Here is a 25983-nt window from a genome sequence, read left to right as displayed (position 1 = left end):
CATTATTGTCTCATATAGTCCACCAATATGGAAGGCTTAAGCGATTTGGGGAACGCATTGGATTCGGTCGCAGCTTGAACGTGTCATCAGGCAAGAAAACAAAATAAGAGTCTTCTTTGAATTAGAGTCCTTCTTTCCCTGCGCCTTGTACAACGTAAACAAGTGAAAATGTCTAGAGACAGTACAATTAAAGACATTCGAGAGAATTAAATAATTATTTACAATAATTAGTTAATTAATTAATTAAAGAATTAGAGACAGTAAAATAAAAAGGATTTGCCCTGACGTTCGGTTTCTCGGCACCGCCATCTTGTGAAGGAACGCTTGGTGTTGGCTTTGCATTGAGTCTCCTTTGCAGTGATAAATAAGTTTATAGAGAATAATTAAAGGATTTAAAAAGAAACCTAAATAATATAAAGGCTAGTTATACACAAAGATAATTAAATCCCAAGCTCTGGTCCTGGAGTAATAATAATAATAATAATAATAATAATAATAATAATAATAATAATAATCTTCTTTTGTAAAGCTGCTTTGAGACAATGTTCATTGTAAAAGGCGCTATACAAAATAAACTGAATTGAAACTGAATTGAATCTGTCTGTCTATCTATCTATCTATCTATCTATCTATCTATCTATCTATCTATCTATCTATCTATCTATCTATCTATCTATCTATCTATCTGTATGTATGTCTCTCTCTCTCTCTCTCTCTCTCTCTCTCTCTCATATATATATATATATATATATATATATATATATATATATATATATATATATATATATATATATATATATATATATATATATATATAATGTTTTTATTAGAGCAACTGTAACATGGAAAAGGAATTTCCCCTGGGATTAATAAAGCTCTTTGAATCTTGAATCTAAACAGTCATATAATAAACAGTCTTTCTAGCACCAACTTCTCTTTTCTTTAAGAAAAAAAGACTTTCTTCTGTTAAAAAAGGTAAAGTTACTGCTTGAACACTGACTGTTACAAAGCACTACAAGTCTCACTGAAAACTTCACCATATTAAAAATATTTAATAATTGTTAATGCAGAACGTCCTCCATACAAATCCCTGTGTATATGAAGAAATAATAAAATATTAGAATGAACAGATTAATTTAAAAAAAAACCTTTCAAAGTTTTGTACATTTTTTTTGTTGTTGTTATTTTTACCCTTTTAACCAGGTGTATAAAAACATAGACTTCGCAGTATAATGAAATAGACAGGACACTACACAGCACACACTGACCATAAAGGACAAGCATTAAGTGGATCAGCTATTAAATGATTAATTTGTCAGCAATAATGAAGCACATTAGCATCTATCTATATATCTAAATCTGTATAAAAACTGCAGAGGTGCAATATTTAAACTGGCCACAAGATGTCCTCATTTTCAACAATTTCACAGGAGGTGCGTACTATTTTAAAGAAGAGGTATACACAGATCAGGCATAACATTATGTCCACCTGCCTAATATTGTGTTGGACCCAGTTTTACTGCCAGAACAGCCCTGACCCGTCATACACTGTGTATTCTGACACCTTTCTATCATAACCAGCATTAACTTCGTCAGCATCAGTTGGATCCGATCACACGGGCCAGCCTTTGCTCCTCACGTGTATTAATGAGCCTTGACCACACATGACCCTGTCGCCGTTTCAGCACTGTTCCTTCCTTGGACCACTTTTGATAGATACTGACCACTGCAGACTGAGAACACCCCACAAGAGCTGCAGTTTTGGAGATGCTCTGATCCAGTGGTCTATCCATCACAATTTGGTCCTTTGTCAAACTCACTCAGATCCTTACACTTGCCCATTTTTCCTGCTTCTAACACATCAACTTTGAGGACAAAATGTTGACTTGCTGCCTAATATATCCCACCCACTAACAGGTGCCATGATGAGGAGATCATCAGTCTTATTCACTGCTCACAATGTTATACCTGATCTATGTATGTTTGCCTTCTAGATTATTGTGTATTATTCATCTTAATTCACATTAATTAGTGATTACTGAATCCACTAATAGACTGTTAAGGTGTAAAATCAAATAAATCAATATATCAAAGACACTGCTTTAGGTGATTTTATTCAAGGCAAGCGAACACCACAAGAACATCACACATACAAACACATTGCAGTTGCAGTGGCATCAGGTGGTGTGTTCAGGCACCAGTATTCTCGAATGGACAGCATAGCTTGGAGATAGCACCCAGTGAAGTGTACACAGCATGTTTAAAGGACGGTCCAGAAAGAAGGATGTACCAAGAAGTCTGCAGGTTCTCCCATCGTGTGACTTACATGGCTGGGTTTGATAATGACAAAACAATGCTTATCAAAAATGAGGACTCATACAGAAGCCATGCGTCCACCTGTAAGAGACATTCCAACAATTTTAACAGAAATCATCAGCTTCGTACATCCTTAAAAAGACCAAACAGTAGTGCGGTTAAGCAGCATTCTTCCACACAGCTTTAACTAACTATAGCAGGAAACTTTAATCCTAAAAGAGTGTCTCATTACGTAGCATAACACACAGCTGATCATCTTGACACTTTTGAAAAATTCATGATGAAGGAATTCGACGCTACAAGAACACACACACACACAAAAAAAAAAAACACAGCGAGGCTGGGTGAGACTCATACTCCAGACCGAAAACAGTAGCTTATGTATTTTATTTCAACACTCATTTATTTTGTTTTCATGTGTATTCTGAAAGTCTGTGGGCCTGATCTTAATGTTTCAGCAGCGGATTTGACGACGCGATGTAAAAGCAGTGCACTGGACAATGAATTATGGCTGGAAGTTCATGCACTAATCATTTAATCATGTGCTAAAAGCTACTATAAATCTGGCTCATTGGTGTTAGTGTTTGTTAATGTCGCCATTTGAAAATTCCATTTTTATTACTAGTTAGTGGGATGCTAGGAGCCAGATATATGTGCAGTTTAATGGATACCTCTAATCAGTTCATATTATTTGTGATTGGGGTATGTAGTGTTTGTGATTAAAGCCCAATGACAATAGCTAGAAATTTCTAATAGTACATTTCTAATCAAACATGTAGGGTAGGGGCAAGTTTCATGCAGTAAAGCTTAAGGCGTGTGTAAAAAGATTGGTGTGTGAGTTATGCAGTGATTCAAGGCAAAGCAAGCTGTCAAATCCAAATCCACCATCCATACGTGAAAGCCTAAAAGACTGAAATTGGGCTTCAATCAAAGTGAGTCTTCTAGCAGCAGAGCGCAGACTCCTTTCACCCAAATCCACGCAGAATTGCATTTATTTTTTTCCCTCAGCCAGTCTGTTAATCATTTCTTTACTTTTCTTGGTGACTCCTCCATCTGGCTTTAACTCCAGCTTGTTCACAGAGCTTTTCTTCTTGACAGGTTGGGTTCCAGTGCTCGGCCTTGCTTTAGCTTTGCTCGCTGTTTTACTATGGCTTGTCGTCTTTTTGGGTTTGGAGTGGGACACAATGGGCTTCTCTGACTGTAAGCACAAAAATCAGATATTTTGCAAGTCAGCTTTAAACACACAGACATCTGAGAGTAATACTTTAATTAATAACCACATACTGCGCTTGTAATATAAATATACAGTATAACATGCATTACAGCTTTCAAATGAAATACAAGCAGCTTGTTTTTTTTTTTGTTTCCCTTTCTAAAGATCTTTGTATTGTGATTATGTACACTATGTTGCCAAACGTTTTGGGACACCCCTCCAAATCATTGAATTTAGGTATTGTTTTTCAGGGGTTGGGTTCGGCCCCTTAGATCCTGTGAAAAGAACTCTTAATGCTTCAGCTTCATACCAAGACATTTTGGACAATTTCATGCTCCCAACTTTGTGTGAACAGTTTGGGGATGACCCCTTCCTGTTCCAACATGACTGTACACCAGTGCACAAAGCAAGGTCCATAAAGACATGGATGAGTGAGTTTGGTGTGGAGGAACTTGACTGGCCTGCACAGAGTCCTGACCTCAACCTGATAGAACACCTCTGGGATGAATTAGAGCGGAGACTGCGAGTCAGGCCAAAACTGGGACGTCTGCCTTTACATGCACATGAATGTAATATGGAGTCATCCCGTCCTTTGCAGCTATAACAGCTTCAACTCTTAGGAAAAGCTTTCCACAAGGTTTAGGAGTGTGTTTATGGGAATTTTTGACCATTCCTCTAGAAGCGCATTTGTGAGGTCAGGCACTGATGTAGGATGAGAAGGTCTGGCTCACAGTCTCCACTCTAATTCATCCCAAAGGTGTTCTATCGGATTGAAGTCAGGACAGTCAAGTTCCTCCACACCAAACTCACTCATCCATGTCTTTATGGACCTTGCTTTGTGCACTGGTGTGCAGTCATGTTGGAACAGGAAGGGGTCATCCCCAAACTGTTCCCACAAAGTTAGGAGCATGAAAATGTCCAAAATGTCTTGATATGAAGATGAAGCATTAAGAGTTCCTTTCACTGGAACTAAGGGGCCGAGCCCAAACCCTGAAAAACAACACCTGAATTCAATGATTTGGAGGGGTGTCCCAAAACTTTTGCCAATATAGTGTAGTTGTATGATTAAAAAAATCAGCAGAAATTGGTAAAGATATAAAGGGTTATAAAAAATGTCTTTATGTTAGAGGTGTGCATTGGGATTAGGATTCTATGGGACCAGAGCAGGCATGATTTTACTGTCATGCGGGCGGGTGCAGGCGGTCAGATATAAAGCTTGCGGGACGAAGAAAAGTTATTAACATGAGTGCAAATTGGACATGATTGTGTTCATTCATTTAGTAACTGATTCTGTTGTTGTAGAACCAACTAAATTCATTAGAAAATATTACAGTCATGTGCGAACAAAAGTTGTGGGAATGGGTGGGATTGGGATTTAAAAACAGCCCAGCACACACCTCTATCTTGTGTTTATGTAGCTGTATCTCACCCTAAATTGTTTTTTAATAAGCCTACATGTGCCGTATCATGGCTGACCCTGCGCTCTGACCCCAACCTCCAAGGATGGGATATGCGAAGAAAGAATTTCACTGTGCTGTAATGTATATGTGACAAATAAAGGCTGTTTCAAATATTGTCACCATTGCTTTTTCATTTTTAGTACTATGCTCCGAGTCTTCTCCTGTAATGCTTGATGAGACGGGGAAATACAGTGTCACTCCTCAGTACAGAATCTCTCCAGGGTTCTACATCTTCTTTTCTGGACTCTGCTCTTCATTTTACTTCACAGGATCTAAATAGGTGTACAGGTCAGGGGACTGGAATGGTGATTCTGTGGTCATTTGTATAGATTTGGATATTACTTTGAATTATTGTCCTGGTAGAGGCCAGAGTTTCATTTAAAATCTTTTGTTACTTCATGAAGTCCAAAGTGCCATGTATTCTTACAAGGATCTTATAGCATATGGAGTAAGATTATCCCCATATCACAGATCCTCCACCATTTGTAACCATATTGATTAGGTTCTTGTCTATATAACCATCCTTCTTTTTATGCTCAGTCCACCCTGAGTGTTTGTTTTCTCTCTATTGATTTTTTGTCTCAACTGAACAGCGTAGTTCAGAAGCATGTTCACAGAACAGACACCACTGTGATTTCATGAATTCATTATCTGATGGTGCCTTAATTGCAGCAAGAATAAGTTCCTGACGTCAGGAAAAGGAGCAATTACATCTTTATGACACACCAATGGACACCAGTGCTGAGAGAAACCATCAAGTTGTAGAGGAAGGCTAGTGTTTCAGAAGTGAAAGTGTCTGGAGCTACTGGGACGGTTCCCTGCCAGACCATCAGAGGGTGCTGGCAGACGTTTCATTATAGTTTGCTGTATTGTTTGTTATTTCCCACATGAGCTGTGCCCTGCCCTTCCCATTGTTCCTTTTCCCCACCATGTCACCTGTTCTCTATTTAATCTAATACTTTGCCCTATATATACTGCACAAAAAATTAAGGTTACACTTCAGATCTCAATGGGGAAAAATATCTATACTGATATGAACTAGGTAATGTGTTAGGAATTAAAGGATTCCATATCCTTTGACGGAAGTGAAAATGATCAACCTACAGGGGGCTGAATTCAAAGACCCAGATGTCCCTGAACATCAAAGTGAAAAAAATGATTCAGCAGGCTAGTCCATTTTCCTGAAATTTCATTGCAACAACTCAAAATGGTACTCAGTAGTTTGTATGGCCCCCACGGGCTTTTTTGCTCCTAATGAGACGACGGATGGTGTCCTGGGGTACTTACTCCCAGATCAGGACCAGGGCATCACTGAGCTCCTGGACAATCTGAGGTGCAACCTGGCGGCATTGGATGGACTGAAACACAATGTCCCAGAGGTGTTCTTTTGGATTTAGGTCAGGCGAGCGTGGGGGCCATTCAATGGTATCAATTCCTTCATCCTCCAGGAACTGCCTGCATTCTCTCGCCACATGAGGCCGGGCATTGTTGTGCACCAGGAGGAACCCAGGACCCACTGCACCAGCATAGGGTCTGACAATGGGTCCAATGATTTCATTTGGATTGGCAGTCAGGGTCCCATTGTCTAGTCTGTAGAGGTCTGTGCGTCCTTCCATGGATATGCCTCCCCAGACCATCACTTACTCACCACCAAACCGGTCATGCTGAATAATGTTACAGACAGAATAACGTTCTCCATGGCTTCTCCAGACCCTTTCATGTCTATCAGGGTGAACCTGCTCTCATCTGTGAAAAGCACAGGGTGCCAGTGGTGGATCTGCCAATTCTGGTGCTCAATGGCAAATGCCAATCGAGCTCCACATTGCCGGGCAGTGAGCACTAGATCACTGGGCCCTCAGGCCACCCTCATAAAGTCTGTTTCTGATTGTTTGGTCAGAGACATTCACACCAGTGGCCTGCTGGAGGTCATTTCTTAGGGCTCTGGTAGTGCTCATCCTGTTCCTCCTTGCACAGAGGAACAGATACCGGTCCTGTTGATCGGTTAAAGACCTTCTAAGGCCCTGTCCATCTTTCCTAGAGTAACTGCCTGTCTCCTGGAATCTCTTATGTGCTCAAGAGACTGTGCTGGGAGACACAGCAAACCATCTGGCAATGGCACGTATTGATGTGCATCCTGGAGGAGTTGGACTGCCTGTGCAACCTCTGTAGGGTTCAGGTATTGCCTCATGCTACCAGTAATGACACTGACCCTAGCCAAATGCAAAACTAGTGAAAAACATTCAGAAAAAATGAGTAGGGACAAAAATTTTCAGTAGCCTCTACCTGTAAAACCATTCCAGTTTTGGGGGTCGTCTCATTGTTGCCCATCTAGTGCACCTGTTGTTAATTTCATTAACACCAAAGCAGCTCCTCATGTTGTAGTTATCATTGTTTTCCATGTTGTATTCATTCTGTTTTATGAAAGTCTTTTGTTATTTTTATGTTTGTTAATTAAAGTCACGCTTTTCCTGATTCTGCATCTTGGTCTAAATCTCTGTCAGTGGGTGTTCGAGATTACCGTGGAGATCAGGGTTCAATCCCCGCTTGTGCTTGAGAAGAGTTTGAAGAGACCAGTTATGTATATAAACTTGAGCCAATAGATGTTCTGGAAAATTGTTGGGAAGGAGAAGAGACCATTCATAAGCTTTAGTAAGAAAGTTGACATCTACTGGGGATATTGCTGAGCAATTGCAGGAGCACTTTGAGAAACTCCAGTGGACAGGCCTTCCCTTCATGAGGCCAGAAATCCCTGGTGTTTTTTTAGTCCATCTAAACTTGCTTCTTCAGTCTTGCATGAAGATCTTATTACAGGGAACAGAGGGTGTGTTGCAAGTATAGAGGAATCACACCCCTCAACCTCCCCAGACAAGTCTATGCCAAGGTTCTGAAGGAGACTAAAACAATGTGGAAAATATGGACCGTTTCTTAGGAAAACTTCCAACCAAGGGGGGTGAAAGCCAGCACATACTTCCTCCAAGAAGCTAGCCAAATGTTTTTTCCCACCTGCTGCTCATCACAGGGCACATTCAGAGGAATCTGCCCTGTTCCACACACCTGAGCTCACAGATGCCCATGAATTACTGTGATTAACAAATAAAAGAGAGTCTCCCAAGAGGTAGCCTTGGCTGTGGCCACAGATGGCTCCATCTTGGATCCCCAGAAGACAGAACAAACACTCTGAAGTTGTGCCACTTAGGAGCCCCATAATGAAACTGGTATGTCTTATTAATCTAGATTCCTATCATCATCTTGAGCTGTGTGTTGCTGGATTGCTGGGTTTACTCTCTGTGATAGTTTGAGGAGACCAGTAATTGTAAGAGCCTAAGAATTGATCTGCTCTTCCTCCAAATCAAGAGAAGCTAGTTGAGTTAGTTCAGGCATCTTGTAAGGATCAGACCTGTCCCACTGGATGGAGACACTGGGACAGACCCAGCAGCTAGTAAAGAGATTTTATCTTACAAATAACTTAGGAAAGTCTTTGAATCCAGTGGCTTAGTGGTTAGCATGTTTGCATCAAATTTAGGGTTGGGGGTTCGATTGTAAGTGGAGTTTGCATTTTCTCCCCATGCCTCAAGGGTTTCCTCCAGGTACTCCAGTTTCCTCCCCAGTCCATACACATGCACTGTAGGCTAACTGGCATCTCTAAATTGTCCATAGTGTGTGAGTGTGTGTGTGATTTTGCCCTGCGATAAACAGGCATCCTGTCCAGGTTGTACCCTGCCCTGTGCCCCAGGTTTCCTGGGATAGGCTCCAGGTTCCATTGCGACCCAGTATGATAAGTGGAGTAGAAAATGGATTAATAATAGTCTATGAATTCCCTAAAAAAGCTGAAATCTGTGCATAGGACTAGAGAAGGCTTAGCTTGCTGGCCAACCCAGAAGAGTGAAGAATGAATAAATCGTTTAACTAATAAGACAAAAATTATTTTCTTGACCATTTTTACCCATCTTTACCAAGGGTGCCAATAATTCCTTGAGCTGATGTGCAATAAACACAAAAATCCACACAGAATAATTCATTCAGAATAGTTTCATTCTAAATTGTTATTCTCTTGTTAGTGTAGATATGGCAGTCGTTTGAGTTGGGAGTACGCGGCCCTATTTCAACATGCATTTGCAGATGACATTTTTGTCGCAAGAGAGACTGGCTGTGCTGCATGTGCCGTGTAAAGTCTACGATGACAAAACTGCAGGATAACATCTGGAAGAATGAATTAACTACTACAAAAATACATTAAATGCTTACATAATTATATATCATATTTTATAATTTTTCAAGATGTGAATTATTAAAGTTGGGCGCAATGTGCTTAATTAGTTCTTGCGCTAGTCATTTGCATTAAAAGTGGGAAAATAGGGCCATTCGTAGTGAATGTTGCTTTTGTGACGTGCAAATAAAAAGAGTGAGAGTGGTCTTTAAATTGTAAAGCTGAGCATTCATATCAATTGTGCATTCAATCCTCCCGCATGAGTGCTGATGTTAATTTCAATCAAATTTACCAGCACATATTACATTGTACATTTAAAATGACAACTGCTAAAATCATCCATCTGTACACTCCATCCATCCGTCCATCTATCCATCCATCTATCCGTCCATCTATCCATCCATTCACCTAGTATTAAAAGGATCTATCCATTCACCAAGGAAGGAATAAACCAACAAATATATTCATCAATCCGTTCTTACAGTTTTCTTTATAAATCGGTGAGATATTTAGCCAGTTTTGGATTGTCAAATTTTGCGGAGGGATTGAATTTGACCCACAGTGAGAAAGGTCTAATCATCTCAGCCGTGGTGTTGGTGTGCTGGGCTGAGATGCTTCACGTCCTCCATGCTTTGTGTATAAAACATTTAAAAAAAACCAAAAAACCCACACCTGACTAGAACAGACTTACAACAGAACGTCTGTCACTGTCTGAACAGCCCTATGAGGATGAAAAGACGGGCTGCATCAACACAACTACACAAATATATACTGTAAGTGCATACACAAATTCTAGCTAGTTGTATTTACATACAATGAACATAAAAACCCTATACATGCTTGTGTGTATATGTTTTTCCATCAGCTATCTAACAGAGGCCTACAGGTTTTGTGCCATAATAGATTGGTATTTAGAAATTAGTCACGATTCCCAGTTGAAGGGAAGCAGCTCCATAGCATGATGCTGCCAACACCATGCTTCACCGGGGGTATGCTGTTTTTTGAGAGATAAACATATCAGAATTATTCCCAAAAATCGTCAGACCATAACATTTCTTGACACATGCTTTCGGTAAAATTTAAATCTGTGGGTGGAGCTAGAGAAGTTTGTGCTGTCCATCTCAGCTTTTTGGCACGATGATGATGACCAGGAAAGACAGAAGGAACAAAAACTAGTTTCTTAAACATTTTAACCACATCTTTACTAATTCTGGAGCTGACTGTAAAATTTAGGTGGGGTTGGATGTTATTTTTTCTTTCTAGCTTACCTCATAGCCTAGATATTTGAAGAATACTAGAGGTTGTTGTTGCAGGAAGTGACCAGCACTTTCCTTCAGCTCCTTTAATGTTGCTGTAAGTCTCTTGGCAGACTCCCTGACATGGTTTGCATTGTCAATTATGAAGGAATGTCCCGTTGTTAGTAACGTCACTGTGGTGTCCATTCCGTCCACTTGTTGACATAATCTTCTATGGTACATCTAATGTTTTGTAAATTTTCTTGTACCCTTTTACTGATGACTAAATTCTAATACTGAGATCTTACAAATGCTTTGTAAACTCTTTGCAGATCAGGACATCAGACGTTGGGTTAAACCAAGATGATGTCTAGAAAACTCTTATAGAAACAAATGGATCGAACTTACATGGTTTAACTATCCAATAATAAAACTTGACACATATGTCATATTGAGTCAGGGCTGAATAGTATAAATAGACTAGTAGAGCCCCATCATAGTCATGGAAAAATAAACTATATGGCCAAAGTTTTGTGGACAGTGACACCCATGTGTGGTTCTTCCTCAAACTGTTGCTGCAAAGATGGAAGCATAAGATGCCTTTGTACCTCAATCCCATACATTCCATCATGGCAAATGCCCCTGTACACAAAGCGAGGTCCATGAAGACATGGTGTGCCAAGGTTGGAGTGAAAAAACTCCAAAGCCCTGACCTCAATCCTAATAAACACCATTGGGATCAACAGGAAATCCCCACAACCATGCTTCAAAATCTAGTGGAAAGCATTCCTGGAAGAGTGGAGGTAATTATAACAGCAAAATGTGAATAAATCTGAAATGGGATAATCAAAAATCACATATGGGTGTAATGGTCAGGTGTCCACAAACGTTTGCCATAAGTATATGTACAAATAAAAGCCTTCACTCTCGGCTGTGCCACTCCTTTGTACAAGAACAAGAAAACTACACCACCTACCACCTTCATTAAAAAGAAAAATACACAGTATGATGTGAAGAACTGTGGCTGATTTCTTTCTTGCCCAGTCTGGAGTTTTAGACATCCTATCACTGACTGTCATGAGAAAGGAAAACACCCCCAATGGATTTTGTATCTAGATTCAATATTCTGTCTTAATAGAGTTATTTGATTAGATAAACAACCTGCTATCAAATGTGTCCTGACTGACTGTACTGTACAACATGCATACCTTGCTTGATTCTTTAATGCTGGGCTCATTGTACAGGCTGCGTATCCTGCGGCGCTCCAGCAGTTTGTTATCTGCAGCCTCTGGTTTTCCCTGCTCTCCTTTATAAGTGGCGCTGTAGCTCGTCTCCAGATTAGCTTTGTCCTCCATTGCCAGTTTGTACTGTGACTTTGCTTTGATCGGTTTGACCGGCTTGACATCAGTGTACGCCTTGAACTCCATCCTGAAAAAGAGCATCATATTTGATGTAGACTTTCTGACTTTGACTTTTTCAGCAAGACCAAGAGCAATTGCTGCAGACTGTGGATTTTACTTTTTTAAACGTTTTGTCCCTATGTACCTCGTATATCTGACTACATACTACATATCTATTAGTATGCGATTTTTCATCTCAAGACCTTCTAGGAGTGACAGATCAGATGTAGTACGTTGAGACATTACATTGATTTTCTATTTACTGGAACAGGCCTACATACTGTGAACAACGACAAGGACAAGTGTATGCAGTCAAAACTGTTTTGTGTCATATATATATTCATTTAGTGTGCCATTGTGATAGTTTTTCAGCTAGTTTTGATATTCTGTTATGCTAAAAATGACAACAATCAGAACATGAATGCCATTGAAACCACTGATGTAAACGAATAAAATGAACAGATTGAATCTCAGGTTTTTACTGACTAAGAAATGCATGTCAGAGTGTATGAGCTTACACATACTGCTAAACAGCTGAAAGTATGTAAGGTGAAATTATATGCTAATATATTGTATTTTTCTTTACAATATAATAGTAGTAATACTCATTTACAGAGAACTGTCAGAGATCTTCAGTCCCTCTGTGCTTAAACCCAATTTTGGTCTTCTACTATACTTAAAAAATGTCTTTTAGTTTCATCATTCCGCTTTACACACTGGTGCGTGTTGCTTACTCTGCATGTAGAGTACGGTGTAGAGGTGTGTAAGTGCTATATAATTCACATGTATGAGAACAATACAGTATCGATGCTGGGCCAAACTATTTAGAGAAACTTTTCACCTGTATGAGCTTCCGGTGGTTCTCTCCTGCTTGATCTGCCTGTTCAGAGCATCTGCAGCTGATCTTCCTTTGGACCCCGCTCTCTGCTCTTTCTTCTTCTCCCCAGTCTCAGCATCCTCCTCTTTCTTCACCGGTCTCTTCTTCTCCTCCTTGGCATCTTCCTTCTCTTTTACTCTCTCCTCGATCTCGCACTTCTCCACGCCTGTGTCCGGTTCTGCGGCCACGTGCTCCTGCTTCTGGCTCTTGCTCTCCACTTTGGGGATCCACGGGTGATCGCCGCGTTTCTGAATAGGCCACGGTTTGTAATCTTTCCGGTATTGCGTCTCGTTATCGAACGGTGTCTGGCACGGGCGGTACTCGTTTTTGGGTTTGCAGCTCGGCTCCGGTTTGACTCTCCAGGCTTTGAAGTCCTGGCGCGTGACGGACGCTCCGCGCCCCGCCGAAGAGGATGCTGCTGCAGCCGACTCTTGTGGCGCGGTGTGGGCGGGCTCTGTTTCTATGGCGACCGCGCTGGGATGATGATGGGATTGCGCTAACGGGCCCGGTTGCGGATGGAGGTGCCGCACCTCGGCCACGTCTGAGTACTTAGTAAAGACGAGCGGTACGGCGATGTCCGCCTTGTCCAGCTCGCTCCAGAAGCGGTTGATGCAGCAGGCGCGGGTGATGCAGGGCCACGCCATGCCGAAGACCTGCAGCAGCGATTAATAATCAGGGAAAATCAGGCATCGGCTTTCCCCCGCTCCCTTTTAAACGGATTAGAGCGCGACTTTCCCTCCTGTGATGGATTTATCCCCAGAAGGCGCACTCAGTGAAATCCTGTCGTGGTCTTCCAAATCCAAAAGATCTTTTATTTCCTTCCTAATGATCCCAAACCTCTTCGCGTAAAAAATAACCCCAAATAGTAGTTTTGAAGGCCTGATGAGTATGAGCGCAGCCCCGCCTGGTTGTGGAGGATTGCTGCGTAAAATCGCCCGTCACCTGCAGCCGGCTGCGGCTGGACAGCAGCATCCACAGGCCACGCCCCCGAATTTAACCATTTCATGTCCGAGACTGTATAACATTTTTTTTTTTTACGTAAAATCACACGTTTATTGTCTGACCCTCACTTTCACAACCTGTCGCTGGAGTACAGTGCGCTGTCTTCATGCAATACTTTATCTTAATATAATGCTGGCTTTATATATTAATATTTAATACAAACTGTAACATAATTAGCTTCGGAAATGAATGTACCACTGGGAAAAATATTTAATGAAGTTTAAAACTGACCGCCGTACAAGCGAAAAGCCTTTATATGTGTATATTATTCTCTGTACTGTATATAACTTATAGTTGTAAGTGTACTATATACACTACATTGCCAAAGGTTTTGGGACACCCCTTCCAAATCAGTGAATTCAGGTGTTGTTTTTCAGGGCTTGAACTCTTAATGCTTCAGCATACCAAGACATTTTGGACGATTTCATGCTTTGTGGGAAACAGTCTGGGGATGACCCCTTCCTGTTCCAACATGACTGCACACCAGTGCACAAAGCAAGGTCCATAAAGACATGGATGAGCGAGTTTGGTGTGGAGGAACTGACTGACCTGCACAGAGTCCTGACCTCAACCCGATAGAACACCTTTGGGATGAATTAGAGAGGAGACTGTGAGCCACACCTTCTCCTCCAACATCGGTGCCTGACCTCACAAATGCGCTTCTAGAGGAATGGTCAAAAATTCCCATAAACACACTCCTAAACCTTGTGGAAAGCCTTCCCAGAAGAGTTGAAGCTGTTATAGCTCCATATAACTCCATATTACATTCATGTGCATGTAAAGGCAGACGTCCTAAAACCTTTGGCAATGTAGTGTATGTAACTTGTATAGGTCACAAGTACCCAGGTCCTGGGGCAGTCTTTGTACAGTCCTGCACATTTTAGCCTTCCCTCCCTGTTATTACACACCAACTTCAACTCGATTAGATGACTAGTGTATTAGAGCAGTGTGCTAACCTCTTCAGTTTGAAACGTGTTAATAATATATATATATAAAAAAAAACATAACAGCGTGTCCTCAGAGTACTGCATTCATTAGAAGACCTCAGTTAGACACAGAAATCTTGATTTGACATTATGTCAGGTTCTTCTGATGCTCTTAATGCTCTGCATAAATCTTCAGTGTAAGTTTGGGTTGTGTGCATTTATCCTTTCTCACTTATCCTGAATTAAAGGGTCTACAGTTTGGTGATTTTGCAACTCTAACAGACTTTAAGATTTCACCGAATTGTGCTGGTTTCCCATGCTTTTAGGACTGGAATTATGAAACACCATCTCAGAGAGACTGGTTAAGTTCTTAAAAGACTCAGCAGCTGAGTCACACCCATGTTCCTTTGTTTCAATCTTGTAAGAGAAACATTAACGATACCATCTAGTGGTGATATCAGAGCAGCAGACTTGAAGCCGGAGACAGAAAGCAAAGATACAAAGTCATGCTTCACGTTCACTCTATTCACCAGAAATGATCAACAATGACTTATGAAGACAGGTGAACATTTATATAAAAACCAATCAGATTCAGTTTACTGTCATTTCTCTATCTTGCAGTGTTTCTTCATCGTATTGTTTTTTATGCCACAGTCATGTCGGGCTTGCTCAATAAGGATCTGAATTTCTATAAAGATGCTTTGTGACAATGTCAGTTGGTAAGAGCTCTATAAAACTAACAACTCAATTTCTTTCTTTTTACAAAAATACAAGAAATATGGGGATTGTCAGAAAGCCATATTAAAAATCAGTGACGTTTATTTACAGTAGATGAAGTACAGATGTAAAAACGATGCAACATTTATGTTTCAGCCTGTTAACATATTCACCTTCACATATTTATTGAAGTTTCACACCAGTGAACTATACACACTAATTTATACCCATGATTTAATGCATTTAAAGTTCATGAGGTCTGCATAATATAAAACTGTATAAATACATTAAACGTTGTAATGTCTACCGGAACACCGAAATAATAATCCTGCAAAATGTCAAATTTATATACACCATTTAGAAAAATATAAATAATTTAATCTGCACAAGCACAGTGTGATTTGAGCAACATTTCCACTGTTGAGTCTCTGTAAAGGCCACTATTCATTTGAACTTTCTTCTTCCGGGTGACTTTTGATGTAACATTCAACCATTTCATCTAGATCTAATTTAACATGATAATTGATATTCAGCACAGCCAAACTCTTTGACCTGTGCCTCACTGGTGTGTCTGAAAGGTAAGCCTGTAGGCGTTTCTGTCCAGTGCCTCCCTGACCTCCGAACGCCAACACGGGTAAAGAGGCCAGAATTCTCAGGAAGGCGTTAACGTTTGGGAAGAACTTGACGTCCGAGTGCTGCAATGTTTCATGAATGGTGCACGGCAAGTTGACTTCCTTTCCCCTGTGCTTCCATTTGATCCTCCAGCAGTGAAGCTCCGCAGGCAGTGTGTCTGGCTGAGGAAGATCGCTTCGGAATATGTCCGCATGGGCTTCCTCCGAGGTGTTAAATTTCATCTGGCCCATAACTGCTGGAACGAGAGACAGGCACTTAAGAGCCCTGATATGGTTATCTGAGAACATGTCCTTCACTTCCTGAGTGATGTGCTCCATGAGCGGAAGAGTTAGGTATTCTTTGTAAAAGGCCTCGGCCTGGATTTCTAACGTTTCGATCGCCCGTTGCTTTCTGAGGAACAGTCGGGGCACTTTGACTGGGATCTCCATCGCTGTGGCTAGATTCACAGCTTCCTCAAACCAGTACTCATGGTAAACTTCAATGTTGTCTAGGACTTCATGCAGAGAATGCAAGACGGCCGTCAGGCTGCTGGCCGCAAAATACACATCGAGAGTCTCTCCTTGCAAGTTTTTACCAAAGGCTCTTGTGAATGAGAGAGCGTTCTTCATCACCACCAGAGTAACGATGAACTCAAAGTCAGCCAAAGCCTCGGAGATGGCATACGCATCGCCGGTAAACTGGTCATTCCATTTCAGGTCTTCGTTGTCATGGATGCTGTCCATGCAGAGCAGAAGTGGCTCTAACAATTCAACAGCCATCTCGAACACATTATGCAGCTCCGTCCAGGTGGCACGACAGTTCTCTTTGAGCTCGTCTCCTTTCTCAGTGTTGCCCTGAGAGAGGATGGAGATGGCGCTGTCTAGCTCAGCCTGCAGTTGTGGAGAAGCCTTAAAGAAGGCATCTGTCTTTTTAAGAACCGACATCACGACTTGAACGCCGGTGAGTGGAATACTGTTAGCTAGGTGTATGTTAAGTGCATAAGTCGCACATGGTGTGTTCATGGCCATTGGGTATTTCTCCATCAGTTGGTTGGCTACGGATTTCATCTTAATGCCTAAAACACCGGAGCCTGAGTGTGCCTGACCTCTGCAATGTTCCATGTTAAGATCCCATTCCTTCATGATGTGAGACTCCAATCGATCTGCCATACACTTCTCCTCTCCTTCAAACAAGAGGAACTCTACAAACTCCTCCCTGAGAGTGTTACTTTGGTCCACAAAACGCAAAAACACTGGGATGTGCTGACCTTCTGGAAATTCCACCAGCTCCCCGGTCACCAGCGAAAAGAAACGGCTTTCTCTTACTTCCTGCAGAAGTTCGTCGCGAATGCATCGCTCACAAACATCCAGCAGCTGCTTCTGCTGCGCTCCTGGACAAAATTCCTCAGTAACAGCTGCTGCTTCAAACCGCGCTCGAAGAACTTCATCGCCAGCGTTAATGCGGTTTTCCAGCAAAGCCTGAAACGTGCTCGTGTTTAACGGCTCTTCTTTTGCCTGGAAACTTGACGGGATGTTTTGTCTCCCTATTAAAACAATCACTTCAAACAAAGACCTCAGGAACTCTCTTAGTTCTTTCTGATGAGCAGTCAGCTGGGGTACGTCTTCAACCTCTGCGTCATCCTCACCAGTCGTATCCTTTTTTGAAAGCAACTGTTCTAATGAAGACTCCACTGAAAAACAAATAATGGCAAAACACATTTAATATATTAAATGTTTTCAATCCTGGCATCCAAAAGATATACAGTATATTAGCAAAGGTTTTGGGACACTGACCCCAAAATCACTGAATTCAGGTGTTGTTTTTCAGGGGTTGGGCTCGGCCCCTTAGTTCCAGTGAAAGGAACTCTTAATGCTTCAGCTTACCAAGACATTTTGGACAATTTCATGCTCCCAAATTTGCTTGGGGATGGGGATGTTCCAACATGACTGCACACCAGTGCACAAAGCAAGGTCCATAAAGACATGGATGAGTGAGTTTGGTGTGGAGGAACTTGACTGGCCTGCACAGAGTCCTGACCTCAACCCCACAGAACACCTTTGGGATGAATTAGAGTGGAGACTGTGAGCCAGACCTTCTCGCCCAACATCAGTGCCTGACCTCACAAATGCGCTTCTAGAGGAATGGTCAGAAATTCCCATAAACACACTCCCAAACCTTGTGGAAATCCTTCCCAGAAGAGTTGAAGCTGTTATAGCTGCAAAGGGCGGGACAACTCCATATTACATTCATGTGCATGTGAAGGCAGACGTCCCAGTTTTGGCCTGGCTCGCAGTCTCCACTCTAATTCATCCCAAAGGTGTTCTATGGGGTTGAGGTCAGGACTCTGTGCAGGACAGTCATGTTCCTCCACACCAAACTCTCTCATTCATGTCTTTATGGACCTTGCTTTGTGCACTGGTGTGCAGTCATGTTGGAACAGGAAGGGGTCATCCCCAAACTGTTCCCACAAAGTTGCATGAAATTGTCCAAAATGTCTTGGTATGAAGCTGAAGCATTAAGAGTTCCTTTCACTGGAACCAAGGGGCCGAGCCCAACCCCATGAATTCAGTGATTTGGAGGGGTGTCCCAAAACTTTTGCCAATATAGTGTATATAGCGATGTAATGAATACTCACATCTTCGCTCTTTGATTTTTCGCACCTCCTCATCTGTCTTTAAAAGCAAAAACAGAAATGAAATGGGATTAAACATCACTTAATAAAAAAAATACTAATAGGTTTTGATATAAATAAGGATATAATCACAAGTGCTTCATAATGCTGCTATACAGAGGGTCCCAAAAGTCTCCATACATTGGGGGGAAATGAAATAAATGTTTATTTTGTTTAAAAGATCTACGTGATTAACTGTTCTTTGCAAACATACAGAATCGTCTTCCCAACTCTTAGTAAGACACACCTCTGGTGTTATGCATGTGATCATCTTCTATGCCTGGAATATGTTCCATTAAATGCTCTTATCCTGGTACACCATTGTGTCAAAGGCAAAAACATAAAATATCAAGTGAAATATTTTTGGAATTGTTCATTTCCTCCATGTATGGAGATATTTGGTGCAGTGTGTAGGCTAACTTTTCCAGAGAAATGATAAGAAACATAAATAAACTGTTGTGGAATAATCTTGTGGAATTGATCTTGTCTGTATATAAGTTATTCCAGAGGATAAAGACAATAGCAGAATATAGTGGACTATAGGAGCATATGTTTAATTAGTTATACTTCATTAAAACTTTAGTTAATAGTTAAAAGAGCAGTGTACCAAAATTTTGATGCGTTTCCGGTGTCTGCTGTGTGGATTACTGAGGTGGCTGGTTAGATCAAAAATGGTCGGAATTGCAGTATCTCTCAGCACAGTCCTGTAAGGGCTCTGAAGCACAGAAAATTCAACATTCAGCTCTATGAGACAGAGGCCGAGAACAACCATCAAAACATGGCAGAGACAGTCACAGAGTCAGTCTTACAGAGTCAGTCTTACAGTCACAGAGTCAGTCTTACAGAGTCAGTCTTACAGTCACAGAGTCAGTCCTGCAGTCACAGAGTCAGTCCTGCAGTCACAGAGTCAGTCCTGCAGTCACAGAGTCAGTCCTGCAGTCACAGAGTCAGTCCTGCAGTCACAGAGTCACTCCTACAGTCACAGTCACTCCTACAGTCACAGAGTCACTCCTACAGTCACAGAGTCACTCCTACAGTCACAGAGTCACTCCTGCAGTCACAGAGTCACTCCTGCAGTCACAGAGTCACTCCTGCAGTCACAGAGTCACTCCTGCAGTCACAGAGTCACTCCTACAATCACAGAGTCACTCCTACAATCAGAGTCACTCCTACAATCACAGAGTCACTCCTACAATCACAGAATCATTCCTACAATCACAGAGTCACTCCTACAATCACAGAGTCACTCCTACAGTCACAGAGTCACTCCTACAGTCACAGAGTCACTCCTGCAGTCACAGAGTCAGTCCTGCAGTCACAGAGTCACTACTGCAGTCACAGAGTCACTACTGCAGTCACAGAGTCACTCCTGCAGTCACAGAGTCACTCCTACAATCACAGAGTCACTCCTACAGTCACAGAGTCACTCCTACAGTCACAGAGTCACTCCTACAGTCACAGAGTCACTCCTACAGTCACAGAGTCACTCCTACAATCACAGTCACTCCTACAATCACAGATTCACTCCTACAATCAGTCACTCCTACAGTCACAGAGTCACTCCTACAGTCACAGTCACTCCTACAGTCACAGAGTCACTCCTACAGTCACAGAGTCACTCCTACAGTCACAGAGTCACTCCTACAGTCACAGAGTCACTCCTGCAGTCACAGAGTCACTCCTGCAGTCACAGAGTCACTCCTGCAGTCACAGTCACTCCTGCAGTCACAGTCACTCCTACAGTCACAGAGTCACTCCTGCAGTCACAGAGTCACTCCTGCAGTCACAGAGTCACTCCTGCAGTCACAGAGTCACTCCTACAGTCACAGAGTCACTCCTACAGTCACAGTCACTCCTACAGTCACAGAGTCACTCCTGCAGTCACAGAGTCACTCCTGCAGTCACAGAGTCACTCCTACAATCACAGAGTCACTCCTACAGTCACTCCTATAGTCACAGAGTCACTCCTACAGTCACAGATTCACTCCTGCAGTCACAGAGTCACTCCTGCAGTCACAGAGTCACTCCTGCAGTCACAGAGTCACTCCTGCAGTCACAGAGTCAGTCTTACAGTCACAGAGTCACTCCTACAGTCACAGAGTCACTCCTACAGTCACAGAGTCACTCCTACAGTCACAGAGTCAGTCCCACAGGCAGAGTCTTAAACTCGCACACAGAATCAGTCTTGAAGTTACAGAGTCAGTCATGCAGAATCAATTTAAAGTCAGAGGCAGTCCTCAAATCACAGTCACATAAAACCTGCCCTAAAGTCGGTCCTGAAGTCATAAAGAGTCAGTCCTGATGTCATACAGAGTAATTGAAGTCAGGTAACCACACTCACTGTTTTACAAATCATTGCAGGTTCAAAATGCTTGGCACAAAGCCTGTAATGTTTATTTAGCTGATCAGGAGTTTTCTCTTCCAGATCCGCGCGGCGACAGTTCTCCACCCACAGCCTGCATCTGTCCACAACAAGGAGAAATTACAGAAGGTGTTAGATCACATTCATATCCAGCTGCTGGTGACTTGTTAAATCCTGATGCTGTGACACTCCAGATGTCATTCTATAGCGGTAGCTCCTGGACCTACTCTGACTAACCCTTTTATTAAGTACCCTATTAATCACTATGGAGGTGTTGAGTCCATTTAGATGAAACCCTGATGTGTTCCACCTTCTGGACAGTTCATTAAGGAAGGTCAGAACACACCAATCACACTCTAATGTGGACCAAAACAACTGGTCCAGTAGCATTCGAGTGAGGAGGTCTTGCCATATTTCTGACCAGTAAATAAAAGGACACAGAAACCTAGCCAGTCTTTTGTCGTGCAACCCAACTTTATCAGCCCCTCCCATTCTACCATCAGTGACCTAAGAAAAACACCTCTGAGCATTCAGTCCACCCAAATACATCTCCAAAAGTATATGGACACGTTGTTGTTCTTGTGTTGTTCTTTAGGTTTTACGCCGGACTCCAATCCTGACATAACCCTCCCATTTAATCCTGGCTTGGGTCTGGCACTGAGAGTTAACTCTTTGTTGGCTTGGTTAGGAATCGAACCCGGGCCGTGGCAATGAGAGCATGGGATTCTGTCGCTGGACCACCAGGAGGCTCATGTACACCTGACCATCACATGCGTGCTTGTTAAATCCCTTCCCAGATTTAGTAACTCCTTTACTTTTATAATCTCGGAAGGCTTTCTACTAGATTGTGTCTGTGTTCATTCTGCCACAAGAGCATTGGTGAGATCAGGCACTGATGGCAGGCCAGAAGGGCTTAGTGTTCTCAGTGGGGTTGAGGTCAGAACTCTGGGCAGGTCAGGCTACTTTTTCACTCCAGCCTTGGGAAACCATGTCGTCATGGAGCTCGCTTTGTGCACAGGTGTATTGTCATGCTGGAACAGGTTTGGGCTTCTTAGTTCCAGTGATGTTACAGCATGCAAAGACAATTTATACAATGATGTGCTTCCATCTTTTTGGCCTTTTTTTTATTTATTTATTTATTTATTTAAAAAAAGCTGACCTATGAATGTGAAGGCCTTGTGTCCACAAATTTGGTGCTCATTATATTGATTCATTCAAGAGAGTGAGAAAGCAAGAAATCATATAGACGGAAATCATGATGCTCATAATTAAATCTTTTTTTAAGAAAATTGACCGGCTCCCTGAAGGTTTCTTCCTCATGTCGTCTCAGGGAGTTTGTCACCTCTGGCTTGCTCTTTGGGGATTTCTGTAAAGCTGATTTGTCACATTATTAAAAACACTCTAAACATCTGGAATTGCATACTAGCTTTACTGACTCTCTCACTCTCAGATCCATGTAAAACTCTCTCTCTCTCTCATCACACAATTGCTCAATCCTAAAGGCAAAGACATTCTGTCCACCCGTATTCTGACAGATCCCGCCTCCTCCGACATGATTGGCTGACAGTAGAGACAAAACAACGCACAAGCCAATTAAAAAACAAGCATGAAGACGCGATGCGGAAATTTTTCGGAGTACAGGTGGTAAAAAAAAATACGCTATTTAGGCTTAGCTTGTGTAGCTAACGCGTACCTGAATTCTTACTGAAAGGTGTTCTAACAGTCTGCACACAACGCTTATTTATTTCTTATTAGCATGCTGGTGTTAGGTTTATTGTTTTTAAACGTATTAGTTTGTCAAGAACAGAAACACTTACCTTTCGGGATCTCTTGGAAACCTAAAGAAAGCCAGATCAGACTGAGTGCTTTTCCGGGTGCAGTTCGGAGCCGCGCAAAAATTTGGCATTTTTAATAAAACTAGTATGAATAAACTGTTACTGGATCACAATCCAAGCATTATATTAGGTGTATTAAAAATTGAACCGTTTGTAGTTTTCCTACTAAATCAGCGCGCAGGTACTACACAGCTAGCTAGCAAGCTAGCTAAACAGCTAACAAAGCACGGAACTGCTGTCCCAGAATGCATTTCGACACGTGTCCCATAATGCTAGCGTTTCTTTCTTTGAGGAGATTATGTGTTAAAATGAGACAAATCGAAGAAACAATTAATAACGTGATCGAAATTTATAGACTCGTTAGAAGTAAACAATATTATAGACGGAATGAAAATAAAAAAAGCCACTCGGATTTTCCTACTTTATTTCTGGTATTGGGTTTTAGACGGTATTAGCAAGGTGACTGATGTTGAATTACAGCGCTTCAAAATGTCTGGAATGTAAATGGAACTCGTTGTGTCAGTTTAACAAACCATTCAACTCGAGCCTACCATTTAAATAAAGAGATGTAAGGGGAAAATAATAATAATAATAATAAGTGGGCTCGTCCGGGATTTGAACCCGGGACCTCTCGCACCCGAAGCGAGAATCATACCCCTAGACCAACGAGCCACGTGCTACAACCACGCATTTTATCGCAATAAATATCTTCCTAAAAACAATGCGTTTCAGCAAATTCACCGCTCATTTTGGCGCAAAGACTGACCACAAGTTTGTGGACACCTGACCATCATACCATGAACTGATCGTTAAACATTTCCTGAAATTTATTTAAACTCCACTCTTCAGGAAAAGCTTTCCAGTGGATTTTGGAGTTTATCTGTGGGAATTTGTGCTCCTTCAACTACATGAGCAATAGTGAGGTCAGGTAGTGATGTTGGTTGAGGAGATCGGGGGTGCAGGTGGTGTTCATGAAGATGTATGAGTGGGACTTAGATCAGGGCTCTGTGCAGGACACTCGCTTTGTGCACAGGGGCATTGTCGTACTGGAAAAGGCTCGGACCCGTTAACTCCAGTGAAAGCAAATTTCAATACCAAAGCATACAAAGATATCTTATAAAATTGCACCCTTACAACTTTTTTTTGGTAAGTTCGGCCCAGTTCTAGGGTGCGGTGGTCAGGTGTCCGCATACTTTTGCCCATACAGTGTAAGCAGAACTTACTCTCACCACCTTATTAGAAACACCTTAACACTCACTCAAAGCAAAGCAATATAGCGGTAGCATGAGGCAAAAAAAAATCTTGCAGATGCAGGTCAAGAGCTCCATTTAATCTTCAGATCAGACTGGGAGGAAATGTGACCTCTGTGGTGTTGACCTAGGGAATGGTCGTTGGTGCCAGATAGGCTGGTTATAGTATTATAGACACTGTGGAGATTTTCTCATGGGAATTTTTCTACAATCATTTCTACAGTTTATACAGAATAGTGTGGAAAACATCCAGTAGCTCTGCAGGTGGAAACACATTGATGAGAGGTCACAGGAGAATGGGCAGACTGGTTCAAGCTGACAGAAATACCTCTCCGTACAAGCAGAAATGTATCTTGGGACACATGACAACAAACTTGGAGGTGTATGGGCTACAAGAGCAGAAGACCACAGCAGGTTCTGCTCCAGTAAGCCAAGAACAGGAATCGGACGCTACAGTGGGCACAGGCTCTCTAAAACCTGACCGAAAGAAAAAAGTGGTGATGATTTTTCAATGTTTTCAATTGTCCAGATTCAGTACTTTTGGAAAAGAGTGGTTATTTGAGTTACTCTAGTCTTCAGGTCAGCTCAAAGCAGAACTCACCGGATGATACTTCACCATTCTGTGTAAACTGTAATGTGTGAAAACCTTGAAAAGCCTTCCCATCACATCACACTCGATCACATTATCCCCCAATTCTCATGTTTGATGATGAAGATTAACTCGGAGCTCTTGACCTGCATGTGCAAGATTTTAGGCACTGCACTGCTGCCACATTATTTGCTGATTGGAGAAATGCATGAAGTGTGTAGATGTAAAGATGTTCCTAAACACAGTGTGAGTATACAGTATATTTACACTTCCCTTTATTTGTTATTGCATCTTAACACTTCAAGGATCGTTAAATAGGTATTGATTCTTTTAGTTAAAATGATTTCATCTTTAAATGAAAAAGCCAGCATCATTTTCAGCTCATTAATACACTATATTGCCTCCAAATCACTGAATTCAGGTGGTGTTTTTGGCCCCTTAGTTCCAGTGAAAGGAACTCTTAATGCTTCAGCTTCATACCAAGACATTTTGGACAATTTCATGCTTTGTGGGAACAGTTTGGGGATGACCCCTTCCTGTTCCAACATGACTGCACACCAGTGCACAAAGCAAGGTCCATAAAGACATGGATGAGTGAGTTTGGTGTGGAGGAACTTGACTGGCCTGAACAGAGTCCTGACCTCAACCCCATAGAACACCTTTGGGATGAATTAGAGTGGAGACTGTGAGCCAGACCTTCTCCTCCAACATCGGTGCCTGACCTCACAAATGCGCTTCTAGAGGAATGGTCAAAATTCCCCATAAACACACTCCTAAACCTTGTGGAAAGCCTTCCCAGAAGAGTTGAAGCTGTTATAGCTCCATATAACTCCATATTACATTCATGTCCATGTGAAGGCAGACGTCCCAGTTTTGGTCTGACTCTCAGTCTCCGCTCCAATTCATCCCAAAGGTGTTCTGTCAGGTTGAGGTCAGGACTCTGTGCAGGTCAGTCACGTTCCTCCACACCAAACTCACTCATCCATGTCTTTATGGACCTTGCTTTGTGCACTGGTGTGCAGTCATGTTGGAACAGGAAGGGGTCATCCCCAAACTGTTCCCACAAAGTCGGGAGCATGAAATTGTCCAAAATGTCTTGGTATGAAGCTGAAGCATTAAGAGTTCCTTTCACTGGAACTAAGGGGCCGAGCCCAACCCCCTGAATTCAATGATTTGTAGGGGTGTCCCAAAACTTTTGGCAATATAGTGTATGTCGACTACTTATGTCGACGTTATAACACTCAGAGCCGCGTTTTTCCAAAAAGCATCACAGCGTGCACGAACATCAGCACCACATGGTAAGAGTAATGC

At 42.0% G+C, this 25983-nt stretch overlaps 2 protein-coding genes and 1 non-coding gene across 3 annotated transcripts; all 3 read right to left on the bottom strand.

The window, feature by feature from the left end:
- Window positions 1-2097: 2097 nt before the first annotated feature.
- map6b (microtubule-associated protein 6b) lies at window positions 2098-13666 on the bottom strand. Its single transcript, XM_058412931.1, has 3 exons — window positions 12673-13666; window positions 11640-11859; window positions 2098-3514 (listed from the first exon to the last, which is right to left on the bottom strand). The coding sequence occupies exons 1-3, from the start codon at window positions 13350-13352 to the stop codon at window positions 3308-3310; spliced, it is 1107 nt and encodes a 368-aa protein (XP_058268914.1). The 5' UTR covers window positions 13353-13666; the 3' UTR covers window positions 2098-3307.
- Window positions 13667-15437: 1771 nt separating this feature from the next.
- Window positions 15438-23224, bottom strand: thap12b (THAP domain containing 12b). The gene is made up of 5 exons (XM_058413437.1): window positions 22816-23224; window positions 20978-21098; window positions 19244-19351; window positions 18601-18637; window positions 15438-17655 (listed from the first exon to the last, which is right to left on the bottom strand). The coding sequence occupies exons 1-5, from the start codon at window positions 22902-22904 to the stop codon at window positions 15794-15796; spliced, it is 2217 nt and encodes a 738-aa protein (XP_058269420.1). The 5' UTR covers window positions 22905-23224; the 3' UTR covers window positions 15438-15793.
- A 209-nt stretch (window positions 23225-23433) lies between these two features.
- Window positions 23434-23505, bottom strand: trnap-cgg (transfer RNA proline (anticodon CGG)). The gene has a single exon. It is a non-coding gene; the product is annotated as a tRNA-Pro (tRNA).
- Between the last annotated feature and the right edge of the window lie 2478 nt (window positions 23506-25983).

Source organism: Hemibagrus wyckioides, linkage group LG17, assembly GCF_019097595.1.
Source record: "Hemibagrus wyckioides isolate EC202008001 linkage group LG17, SWU_Hwy_1.0, whole genome shotgun sequence".
NCBI classification, from domain to species: domain Eukaryota; kingdom Metazoa; phylum Chordata; class Actinopteri; order Siluriformes; family Bagridae; genus Hemibagrus; species Hemibagrus wyckioides.
Note: the sequence above shows the minus strand (reverse complement) of the source record. Positions and strands in the feature narration are given on the sequence as shown.